The 13,281-nt window shown below is 37.4% G+C and overlaps 1 protein-coding gene across 1 annotated transcript; it reads right to left on the reverse strand.

Annotated features, from left to right (window-relative positions):
- Positions 1-1,153: 1,153 nt before the first annotated feature.
- LOC100368232 (FAD-dependent oxidoreductase domain-containing protein 2-like) lies at positions 1,154-7,404 on the reverse strand. Its single transcript, XM_002737139.3, has 7 exons — positions 7,299-7,404; positions 5,494-6,174; positions 4,659-4,913; positions 4,033-4,275; positions 3,706-3,919; positions 2,853-3,081; positions 1,154-1,584 (listed from the first exon to the last, which is right to left on the reverse strand). Exons 1-7 carry the CDS (start codon positions 7,324-7,326, stop codon positions 1,417-1,419), a joined length of 1,818 nt encoding a protein of 605 aa, XP_002737185.1. The 5' UTR covers positions 7,327-7,404; the 3' UTR covers positions 1,154-1,416.
- Positions 7,405-13,281: the final 5,877 nt, after the last annotated feature.

A 13,281-nucleotide genomic window follows, 5' to 3' on the forward strand; every position in this document is an offset into this window, starting at 1 on the left:
GGCGTAAACAAGGGTCACAAGTATCTTGGATGTTTCGCGGTCAACCCGACCTTTGCCATTTATACACCCAAATAATATTATATTTTATGGAGAAAAGCACCAAAAAACAAACAAAAGTCTGTATTTAAGTCTGGAGTTATAGAGAGTTATGCTATCTTACGCACGATAAATATACGATAACTTTATTGAGATTTAGTCGAAAGCCATGTGCAATAGAATGGAGAATCGTGTGGTAATGGCGAGCGATAACGCACTGTCCAGTAGTCGAGTATTTACAACACCAAAGTGCTAAGTTAGTATGCTCGTACGTCAAGTATTTCTAAAAATCTTGACCGTTTTTTTAGTCGACGTAATCCTTTTGCAAGCCCACAGCAACTTTCAGGTCACACGACAGTATGGGGGGGGAAATTATTTTACAGGGCGGGATTATCACACATATGTCAAGTGCTGAGCGTTATTCACTCCGCATGGACTTTCAGTATGATAGCATAACACACATTGACGCTGAATACACATCGATGTGAAATGTTTATAAAAATTACTCGAGTCATCGTTTTATGCATGGCGAGCGGGACAGTGTACAAACGGTCCACGTTGAAATTAGATCTTTTGTGGGAAGGTTCTATTTCGCACAATATCCCAGACTGTGATATTATATTGCCCCAGTGCTACATTGGAAACTAAATTTTCACGAAACATCGAAATGAGAAACCCAAAATTACTAAAAATATTTACCCGTTATTAAGTGTTTGTCATAATTTAGAGGGAAGCGTGGAGCGAGTCAAAACATTATATTGTGCAATATTCAACTGTAAAATAAAGACTGCAAAAGCCCCACTTTTTAGTTAGCATGTTATTTTAGCTAATTCAGAAAGTATATACCCATAATAAGATTATGTTACATTGTGTTTGAGTTTAATTCGCTAAAACTAAATTGGATCTTGTTTTGTTTTGGTTAGATGACCGACCATCATTGCTGAAATTATATGAATGTGCAGTACTCGATCACGTTAGTACTAGTATATGAGTTAGAATAAGTCACTGGATGACACTGCGACAAGTGACATATAATTGAGACTGATTTTTGTACTTCCTTCACTCAGAACACAAATACATATGACAACATGCATTCACCAAATAATAACTACCAGTATATTTTAGCACTATTTATTCTCAAATATCAACCATGTACATTGTTACTCAACGGATATAAAAATTACAGAAGTTACTACCACTGCTACTGCTACTAATAATAATCAAACAGCAGCGATGTGTGATATGTATAGCACGCGGAAACGCACAAAAATGGTCTCGCGTTTGTCAAATCAACGCCACTACGACTGTTGTTTGAATGGTCTTGTTTTAACGCATAACGCGGGATCTCGTAGTGCAATTAAGTGACTTGATGTTCAAAGATTAGTGAGCCAGCTTTGGTTTTAAGTCGATGCTGAATGGAATGCACCTCTTGAAGACGCTAAGATCCGGTACTCTGCTTTTCTCGTCCTCTGTGAAGGGAGTGACTCTGTCTGACACTTTCTCCATGAAGAATCCTTCATACAAATGTTGTCCGGGCTTTAGATTCAACTGTAAGAGAGTACACAGTGTGAGTTATTACAGGATATCGTGGTTTAGTATATAGAGACGGGTAATACATTTATTTAATCATCGAAAATTTATCGAGCCTCAATCTCGGCACAAATCACCAATACTGTACAGTTAAGCCGAAGCGTATTTTCAGGACAGAATTTGAAATGTCAAAAATACTGTAAAGGGGATAATTATTCACTGGGTTTTAATTTTGCTTATTTCGCTGACTGGAAAAATGCGCTAAATTAAAACACAGTGAATATGTAAAATTTAGCATAGAACACATTATCTAAATGACGAAACCGTGAATTTAAAACCCACTGAATATGCCTGAAATGCTAAATCAGTGAAATTTAAACCCAGTGAAAATTAGTCATTTTACAGTAAGCTGCTTTCTGATTGGTCAATCTGTTAAAGTGTTAGGGTAGGGCAGCCAATCAGGCACTAACTTGTAAGTAGCTTCGAATTGACTGCAATATCGCGAAAGTGAATCAAAATGTTTGAAAAATTACGCGAAAAATATCTTTACCGAAAATGTATTTTTGTTACGCTATTTCATAACATCATTATCGTATAGTCCCGTATCAGTAAATCTGAAAGGGCGGTGGTCGTCGCGTCGCGTATGTGCGACTTTTAACCTTTTTTTTTCTACAATTCAGTACGAGTTTTAACATGGACGCGATGTGCACCAATTGCCGTTTGTGATTATTTTAATACAGCACGTTCACCAACGTAATTACCTAATTCAGCTTAGAAACGTTCAATTTTGAACTCGTCTGCGCAATAATCTAAGTCTTTTTTTTATATGTATTATTATTATTATTATTATTATATGATATTAAAACAGTACAAATACAAAATAACATAACAACGTAAAAATTAAAATGAAAAAACAAAACAATTTAGAGTAACTCCATTGAATCAAACAGTGGGTCCCATGTACTTTTGAATCCATGTAGAGAATCTTTCTTAGAATAATCTAAGTCTTTGTTCATACGAGACCCGTATCCCGCACATGCGAGGCGCGACGACCACCGATTTTAACAAGATTATTTTAGTAACATTTTTATAGCGTTTCATAATATGAGTAAACGTAATTGAGTAACGTGTACAAAATATATCGATTCTTTTGTTTATGTTGTCTTTTAGGTTGCTTATTGTCAGTTGACATTCTGTAACTTGTTTGAGTTAGCGCAGGATGGGACCGCCATAAAAACCTTTGAATGAAGCAAATGAAAAAGCGTTCTGGCTGTCGCTATAGTTACCTGTTTGTTGATGAAATTTCTCAGCCTATTATTTCCCACATCTGGGTTTTGGTTCAGAGTCAAAGGAATGTCGAATCTCAGCATTAACGACTCGGGTAATTTCAGTTCATCCTTAAGATCACCGTCCTTGTAGTAGGTAATAACGGGATGTAGGAATGCCTGACAATCAGTAGCGTTCAGTTCGGGAAAGTGAGCAAACTCCATCGCGTGTTTGCCATCTTCTCCGAAGCTAGTGAGAAAAAGTATAGATTATTATAGATTATAGATAAATTATTTGACATTGTACCTGATAATATAGTAAACGCCGCAATGATAAAATGCTTAGGATCGCACGGTGTTACCTCTACATCATCAAAACAGCTATCAGAATTCTCAGCTTTAACAAAAATAGCATCTTATCAACGAAGAAGCAGTAAACAACAATTTGACAAAACAGTACGAAAGAATGTTACATTCGGTTTATACGCAAATCATTTGATATCGTCTGTCGAGGAATCACATCGTTTCGTGTTTAATATTCAGTGAAATAGTAAGAAGATCAAAATCAATTATAGCCTGACAAGTTGGCGTAGGTGGCGCCCTAGACTGCTGAGAACCCCAGCAGTCCAGGACGCCACCTACGCCAACTTGTCAGGCTACATCCATTACTACATTGATATCTTCTCTCTATTGATCGCTGCACTGATATATTCATGTAAAGGCAGTGTAAGCACGTTTTCATTCTATGTAACCAAGTAAAACATATAGGATATAAAGAAATAATTTCACTATAAAAAAACAGCGCAAAATGCATACTTTGTGCATTATCACGTCATGTCATAAAGTCTATTTACACTGTGTGCATTTTACTTACTCTTGAAATCCGTACGCCAGTACAATAACGAATACGTGCTTGTATTTAGCGAATCTTCCTTTAATGGCAGTTTCAAGTACATATGGTTTTGGGAAATCTTGGTAGAGTTCAGCTTTAATTTCTCCTTTCATGTTAGGGTCGATTTCGGGAATGGCTATCACGTGACACAACTCGTTATTCATTTGATATATACCATCACTGACACTTACGCGTTCTGAAACAAAATAATAAAAACTCGTTATTTAATATACTTTTACTCTTGTATTTAATTTCTTTAAAACGATTAAAGTTGTGTGAATTAAACATAAAACATTGTGATATAATTACCTAGGATCTTGTCAGAGAGTGTGTTAATTTCAAGCGGGTAAAGTTCGCGTGGATATGGGACTTCTTCGTAACGTTCTTCAAGGAACTTGTGCAGAGTACGTACGTTGTATCGGAACCCGTGAATAAACCCGGAAGCAGCTTTCCTGTCGCGGCATTGCATCACTGTGCCCATGAAATACATATTGTCGATGTTGGATTCCCACGTATTGGAGATAACTGGGAACTTGTCATCCTGTTTGGTTACTATGTGAGAATACAAATAAGAGGGAAAACACTGTAAAGAGTTTGTTTGTTTTTAGCATTGTCAGTTGGTTGTATTTTTTTCGTGCATTGAATCATTTGTTGCGAGTTAGTACGCAGTTCTACGTTTAATGATATTGAACATTTCTGACTATCATACTCTTAAACGTATGGTAGTAAGTAGTTGCATTGTTATAACCATCTTCCTATCTTACGTCAAAACGAGTTTTGCTGCATTGAAAATACGGAGACGGAGAACAAAATACTAGTACGGGTCATGTTTGTTAAAATCTACAACACAAATTTCACCACTATTAAGCGTTGTCTGTGTGAATAATAATGTATAAGTATTTTTTATGTTTCGATAATAGGATATAGCTCTTTACCTGGTTTGCAATTGTCGTCAAACATCGTTAAATCTACATAATTGAAGCCAGTGCAGCAGATGACGTGATCATATGGAGGTAGTTTTACTTTGACGTGGCCCTGACTTTCCCGCCAATGTGGAACAATGTCGTCAATAGTGCAAACGTAACCTTCATCTGTTTTCTCCACTTCTATTAAGTTCACAGCCTGGTAAACGTGCAGAGATTTCAACTGGTACATGTCAAGTACAGTATCGTTAACTGCTCTAAGATCACCTGTGAAAAGAAGTCATATATGGAATGTTTAATTAATATACATACCAATCTGATTAAAATCTGATGTAGTGTACGGGCTTTAATTATTTTGGCTATAAACTTATTTTAATTTTATTTTTTATCACTTTTGTTATTAATGCACTTTTATTTTATTTTATTTTATTATTTTACTTTGATTTTGATTTTGTGATTTTTTTAATTCCGCCCTACCTACATGTAGGTAGGGCAGAATTAAAAAAAAATCACAAAATCAAAATCAAAGTAAAATAATAAAATAAAAGGGCATTAATAACAAAAGTAATAAAAAATAAAATTATAGCCACAATAATTAAAGCCCGTACACTACATCAGATTTTAATCAGATTGTATACATACTAAATGATGCAAGAGTACATTTCATATATGGAACCTAGAATTAGTATATTACACCGAATATAGAATGTTGTATAAATATGCATTAACTATCGAGTGTTGAATTTAAATGTCTCCGAATATGGAGAGCTGAATTTGAAAAGTGCCTCGAGTAAAATGTCGTGTGAAATAATGTTAGAATTAGAATTATCGCCAACTTGTTACTTACCTACAAAGTGAGTGTCCCAAGCATGCTTTACTTTCCGATCTCCAAATATATGTATTATACTAGCTGCTCCAGCGAGGTGGTTAGCAACTTCGAAAGCACTGTTGCCATTACCGAGAATCAATACTTTCTTCCCATTGTATTTCTCGGTGTCAAGACTGTGGTTACAGTACGTCTCCATAAGCTCGTGACCTTTGATTTTCTTGGGAACTTTCTCGTCACGTGCACCAGTAGCCATTAACAGAACTTTGCATCGGTACTCGCCTTTGGACGTTTGCAGAGAGAAATTTTCGCTGGATTTGGGTTGACTTTCCAGTTTCTTTATCTTCTGCACTCGGGTATTGTAATGAATGTTGAGGTTAAACTTCTTCGCGAAATCATTCATGTAGCGAACCAGATCATCAGCATTTGGGAACAGCTCTTTAGAGTATTTGGTAAAGAGGAGTTCGGGATCATCGCTTAGCAACGAGTTCCAGTCATGTCGCATGTTGTATTCCGGTTCTGGGAATGGGTTGAATCTTTTATTGATCGATATCAAAGTACGATGACGTGGGTGTTCTGCGAAGGACGAACCTGGTAAATCATTCATTTCCAGGATTGCGTAACTACGCTTTTTCTTCTCCAGGAAGTAACCCATCTGACATCCACCTGGACCTGCACCAACAATGATGTAGTCGTACTGACCTGAGAAAAAAAAATGAAAAAAAAGGCGAAATTTAGTCTACTGTATATGAGTGTGTTTATCATTGCAAGTTGTGAGCTGAACCCTGTAATCACACGAAGCCGAAAATATATAATATTGAAAGATTAGGCAAGTAATTGCATTGTACAACACTGCAGTTGATTCACATTTACAAAGAGGGTCTCTTCATTGCTATGATACAACATTAGTCAGTCAACATGTGATGATAAAAAGAGCTTGTTCGATTACGTTTGGTTTGATGTTATTTTTATTTCGTTCATCGCTGTGATTTGTTTTAATTCTGATTACTTTATACATGTATTAATTAAAGAATATCGATTTAATTGCAAGAGACTTGATTTGTTCGCTTTACTGCCACATTTACGGTATAGGCTACAATCTTTGTGAAAGTGTTGCTAGTACCGTGTACACGTCTTGTTTTATGTCCCTTTGCATTGGTTTAACTACTGTGAACACGTTACGCAGAGTAAAGGGATTTTAAAATGACGTAAATAGTACGTTATAACACCGTCCATCACGGTGTTGAGGGACGGCGGTTATAGTTACGTCGGAGTAAAATATGAGAACACGTTACAACGGCATAAAGGGCGCAACTTTCATGGTATAGATATTTTTTTGATAAATCTTAGGACATATGTGCACGTGTGTTCGTTTAGCGAGCAGATGTAAGCTGTCTCGTTGCAGTTGTAGTGCTAAAGAGTCGACAATATTAAGCAATTATTTCATTCCGAAAACGAATTTAGTTTCTTGACCGGATTTCAGGCGTGCATGGATGGCTTGGATTGGATTAAAACTTGTTACATTGTCGTGGTATGGTTCTGATCAAAATTGGCAGACGAATGGCCATTTTTATTTTCAAAAAGCTATTGAGCCAAATTAAACCACATATCGTTGACTAAAAAGAAACTGAAACGTATTTTTCTCTTTCTCCAAATTAAAAAAAAAATGGGAAAAATGTCACGTAGAAGACGTTGAGATCCAGCTACTATTAGACTATTAGGTATAGGAAGAATATTCCCGATATGAAATGCAACCACTGTATTTTACTGTAGGACGGCCATAAACTGAACAGACGGAAAAAAAATATCTGGAAAATTACACTTACCGGGCATCTTCTTATTCTCGGAAGCCATGACTGTGTGAAGCTATAAATGCTTTGGTAGATCAGAGAGACTGTGGATAGACCAAAGAATACTGTTATCTTACCACTGAGATGAACTCTTTTATAGGCGTACAGGTTTCCCGTCAATCACGATCAAATACGTTTAGCCTCGGCTGATCACGTTCAATCACCTGCCCCGAAAGTGTGAACTCGCGTGATCTAAAACCAACAGGAAATCACGCGAACATGTGTGACCACGTGGTGTTGAAAGGAATAAAAATAAACACAAAATATTCCTACAAAGATTAAAATTTGCATAAAAACGAGAGTTGTAAATCTATAACGTAAACACCAAATCAACTGCTGGTAACTGCATGGAGTTCCATGCTTGGTTATTCAAGAGCACCGTGGGAGGGAGACCGAACAAGACAGATACATTTGATACTGTGGTCTGTCAAGATGTAAAAATAAATAATGTTGTCACGTAACTAACGTGTAACTGGTCGCAGTGTAATATTTCTTTTCCTAAAGGGTCAATTTGAAATCATAGGGGATAGCTGTACATTTCTTTTCTTCATTTTTTTCCTGTAACAACTGACATGCATTTTTCTCTTGCGGTGTCTAGCTTGCTTTTTTTTGTAAATCTTCCAATGATTTAATTAAATGCCTCATGATGCGCCGTGGACGGAAAACAAACATGCTTATAAACAGGTAGTATATGTTAGTTTATTTACCGTCACTGTTACGTAATAGTGATTGACAAGAGTTTATTCACGTACGCGCATATAATAAATATAAACAAGGTAGGTAAGCTTCGTCCATTTCTTACACATACTTGACAAGTGCCTGTGAATAGGACAAGATGGTAGCCGAATTTAGCATGGGGGGGGGGGCAAGGGTTATTTTCGTTCAACGTAATTGCAATATTTTTTTGTTCGTACTACGTAAATTGAAAAAATAAATTCCGTAATTCTGTAATCACAGGCTAGACGTACAACGTAATCGATCAAATATTTTTTTCGTACACTGTAAAAATGTGTCATTTTTCTCGTACGTACAAAAATTCACATCCAAATAAAAAAATCGTAAAGAATAATCCAGGGAAATTACATTTTAGAAACTGTAAAACGACTAGATGACACAATTCACTACAAAATTGAATGTCAAGACGTAAAAGACCCTCTAGCCGAATGAAGAGCATTACGAGGGTAATATGCGCATGCGTCTCTTCACACGGCGCAGCAATGGAGAATTTGAGTCCGAGAGCTCTTCCATTTGTTAACACTGTAAACTGTAAAAACGTCTTTTTTTCTTCGTAAATTGTGAAAAGCCCTTTTTATTTCCCGTAAAACCGTACCAGCTACCCCCCTTGTCTCCCCTCTAGCATGCCTATCCGGTCCAAGCTAGTAACGTCGTGGCGGGGTATTCCGGGAACCAGAGCCTGTCGGGAACTATGTTTTGGGGCTGTGAAAGTGGAACACGCAACGAGTCAAACATATATTTACTTGGAACCGTTCACCATCTAGTAGTTCCAAAATGGCAGTCTCTCTGCGGTCTTGTGTAAATCTCAGACTAGTAATACTATATTACTAGTCTCAGTGTAAATCAACTGGTGCGTGAAAACCAGATTGGTAGCATCATGGAACTATAATCATGGTTTATAGTTCCATGGTAGCATGAAAAGAAAGGGATTCGAATACACGTCTTAAAGTCATTGCTGATATACATACAGTACACCAAGAAAGAATAGAACGCCAATATTGCTAACAAAGTGTTGCCACAGGAAGCAATGGTTACATTGTGAGCAATATATACAAGTACAAGTAAACAGTGACTCGGACTACAATATTATTGGTCCATTCTTTCTCGTGGTCACAGTAAGTCTTAGTTCAAGAAAAACCCACAATTCAAATTTAGAATTCCCCCCATCCCTGTGTAAACGAACATCCCAACGAACATACATACACCACAATCTCCTATTTCAACCTTTTTTCCGTTAGTGCTAGACTTAGCAGGTAAACATATGCACCCAAAAAGTACATGCCCTACTTTTAATTATGTTATGTGACGAAACAGACAGTATTTACGCAATAATGGATCAACGCCAACCTGAAATGTTTTAATTTCAGCACCATGTTTGTTCTAACATAGAGCAGCTGGGCACATGCAATTATTACAAGCAGCTCTGGTCTGCATTCAAGGTTATGCAATATCTTTGTTTATCTGGTGTTGTATTTAAATAAGCATCTGTGTATTCATTTCAAAGGATGTTTGCACCAGTTGTTGACGGCGGGAACATAAGCATGAGTTTACATAGTAGATGAAGACAGAGTTTTGAAATTGAAATTACCCATGAGCACTTAGTTTAATCTCTGAGAGTTGGCGGCTTAGGTGTTTTTCGTCTTTAGAATATTACTCTTTTCTCACTTTAGTTGGTCCAGTCGCTTCTTATTTATTATCCATCGGTGTATGCTTTTACAGATTATGTTTCTAGATTTATGTATGACTCACAATTTAGTGATTGTATCTCCCGGAGAGGACAAAAATGGCCATTCACAACAACAACAACAACAACCCCCCCCCAAAAAAAAGCAGCAAAAAACAAAATTTAGCATAACAGTAAAATAGGGCTATATTCATGAATTTTCACAGGGGAAAATGCAGAAAAATTTGAAATGTCTACTGTGAAAAACAAGCTGCTTGGGTAAAATCTATAGTAGACCATGGGTGGACCATGAACGTACTACGTTTTTTTTTACTGTTTTCATGCTGCCGATACAAAGGTTGAATAAACATTATTATTATTATTATTACGTCATATGGTGGAATAAGCCCTGGTTTGTTTGGCTGTCAATTTCACACCTATTACATTAAGACCAAACATAAACAAACTCGATGTCTAACACCTTGCCAAATAACAAACGGAAATGTATTGTACCGTGTATTTATTCATTTTGTTGCCTTATTTGTGCATGCGGGAGTTGGATTACGTTTTTGAAAAAAAAACTATACCGAAAACAAGTGACAGCCTTGCAGTTTTTCTTGTTTTTTTTGTGGTGAAACAGTCATTTCTACGAATTTGCTTTCTACATGTGTGTATGTTGTAAAAGTGTCTCACTTCACACGCAGGCCCAAAACATATGTTTTTTGGGACGTGAACGTTACTGGTACACCAGACTACAATATGCTATTTCGGTGCACGGTGAAAAAAAGTCACAGGAAAAAAAACAGTAAAAAAAGCCACACACAAGTATTTTACAGTAATAGTAGTATTTCATCGCTACAAAAACATTCGTCCCGTGCATTTGTCTGAGATAAAAAGTTCATATACCCACAATGCAAGTAATGAATCACAACATGGAACTATAGTTCCATGATCACAACAAAATGGTGTAAAGTTTATCGAAAACGGGATAAAAGTAATGTATAACTTGGCGTAGCATATGATGACTGGTGCGCATCCAAAATATTGGAACACTCTAGTAAGTCAAATGCATAGAAACACTGAGAAAATCACGGGTAATAACGTCACATGTAGTGACGCAGCGAGAACAGTGTTTATCAGCATTAATTATCGCCGACTGTAGATTTTTAAAGAATTACACATTAATTTGAATTTACTAGCTTACTTTGTGAGATGTATTTTATGTGGCTTCCTTACTTCCACTTTTTACCGTGCCTTTATTCAGTATTTCCTATGTCTTTTTTTTCTGTGAATTTTTCTTGAGAATTTTGCCCCATACATTCGCTATTTCTACACAAAGTCCCTGTGTTCTACCTCAGACAATCAATTTATTGATTGTTATCAGTGTTTTCACGCATGCGCTAAAAAACCGGGTTGGAGGCCAGCTTTATAGTGAAGCTGGCGTAGTTATCGGCCGCCATGTTTCTCTAAAATACTTCAAATGAACAGAACTCTAGCGCGAGGCACATGTGATACTGGGAGGATTAATTTAATTGCCTTCCAAATACCATACTAGCTCCATGCAAATACCAACCAATGCGTTGCTTTGCAATGCTTATGTTGGTCGTCTAATTGACACGCCTCATATGAGACTTGTGAAAGTAATTGTAATTTTCATATTTAACCACCAGTGGTGACTCAGTATGTGACCACACTGTAATTCACAGACCATGAATGTGATCGACGAGCATTTTCAAACCGTTTGTGGAGGGACTGTAGTAACCGTGGTTCGGGGGGGGGGGGTCTGCACTTGTATAATTTCACAAAAATAAGTACTTAGTACGTGTTTAGGGGCGTTTTTGAAAGCTATACAACAGCATGGGTACCAGTTCTGACTTGGAGTACCCCCTCCCACCGGGCGCATGCCCCCACGTTGCAAAGAAGCTCGTCTGTGTTTTCTTTCCTGTAATTCATTAAACCACAGTCCCTTTGTGGAGGGAGTGTGATTAAACAGTGCCCTGAGTGGTGTTTATTTCACGTCTTATGCAAAGTAGGCATTTTGAAAACGATGTGGGCTGGACGCCGGAAAATTCGAAACTTTGAAACTCATTTTCCCGGCAAAAGTAAATGGTCTAGCTGTCAAATTCACTACTATTTTTATTTATGGCTTCCCTGAACATTCATGGCGCCACTCACGTTTAAAAAATAGAAAATGTAATGCAATGAATCACTGTTTCTCGTGTTTTTGTAGAGCTTTTAGACACCGTTGTTGCTGTGGGCGAGGGCACGGTTATCGTTTTTAGTAACCGTGGTGAGGGCGACTTCATTTGAATTGAGACTCCGCCCGCGCCTGTTTATATACCATGTCGGTCTTTAACATCATCCGGGTAGTGGGGGTTGGGGGTTGGCACGAGAGGGCGCCGTCCAAACTGGATGGAACTTTTGAAGTCAGTCGTCTGTAGGCCATCGTGGAAGCAACAACGACTACTTCACAAAATAATCCTCAGCGACACATTATGCAGAATTAGTTACCCTAATTGAATTATTGGATGCTACATTCAATATTGAGAAATACCTGACATCCCATAAACCACGTTTTGATTTGTTCATTTAACGTTGAGGCTTTTTTTATTCAAGTGAACACAGCGGTAAAACGTAATCGGAGCCTGGTACATATCCAACGCGTCCAACCATTGCATATATTGGAAAATGCTCAAATTAGAAATCAAATACTAATATACTAGTAGCCAATATTGCTGCCCTCTCGAACATCGTAAAATACCACTATCGCGTTCACTAATTTTACATTCTGTAAAATTGCATAATCACGAATCGTAAAACATTATGAACATACCCTTTGCGCCCCAAATGTGCGCCATCCATTGCCTGTGTGTGTGTGTGGGGGGGGGGGTCTACTCTCCTGGATTTTGGGAGATAGTGCTCCGCAGAAAACTGTACCCCAAGATATCGACAATGAGGGTGCTTCTGGCTAAAACAAACAATGAGGGCGCTTTTTGCTAAAACAAATTGCGATTTTTGCGAAAACAAATACATAAATTTTGCTTCAATGACCGAGAAATTGGGGTAAAATAATCGGTTCGACCATGAGAACGGGGATTAAAACAGCATATAATTCAACTATGTGCTTACCCTGGGATTCTTTGTGTTTAGTAGCAAAATTGTTACCTGATCACTGCGAAGAAAATGCAACACATTTACGAGAAAGCACATGGTTCATAATGTAACACGATTTTACAGAATGCAAAATTATAATTAGTAGACAAGGTATTTTGTATCGTCCCTTGTTATATATACAGTGCAGACTGATCAACCGGAGACAAGTATTGATTTTCGGGGTTTCGGGGCGTGGATACTTAAATTTAAATGGCATGTGCTTGCTTTACATTACCAAGCAAGCTGTTTTAAATATTTAATTTCCATTATTGTGAGCAAGACTAAGGTCCTGTAGCGGGACATAGTCGTCCATATATTGTCACGAATAGATCGTCAGGCCCCTGTGGGGAAAAAAAACGCTCTAACGTAAAATGAACAAATTAAAAATTGAATTATGGGATGTCAGTT

Source organism: Saccoglossus kowalevskii, chromosome 4, assembly GCF_978046115.1.
Source record: "Saccoglossus kowalevskii chromosome 4, keSacKowa6.1, whole genome shotgun sequence".
Classification (NCBI taxonomy): domain Eukaryota; kingdom Metazoa; phylum Hemichordata; class Enteropneusta; family Harrimaniidae; genus Saccoglossus; species Saccoglossus kowalevskii.

Coding starts and splice junctions, on each gene's coding strand:
- LOC100368232 (XM_002737139.3), bottom strand. CDS start 7,326: ATGGCTTCCGAGAATAAGAAGATGCCCG. Junction 4,914..5,493: donor TTGGGACACTCACTTTGTAG/GTAAGTAACAAG, acceptor TTCTTTTCACAG/GTGATCTTAGAGCAGTTAAC. Junction 3,082..3,705: donor CTGGCGTACGGATTTCAAGA/GTAAGTAAAATG, acceptor TTTTCTCACTAG/CTTCGGAGAAGATGGCAAAC.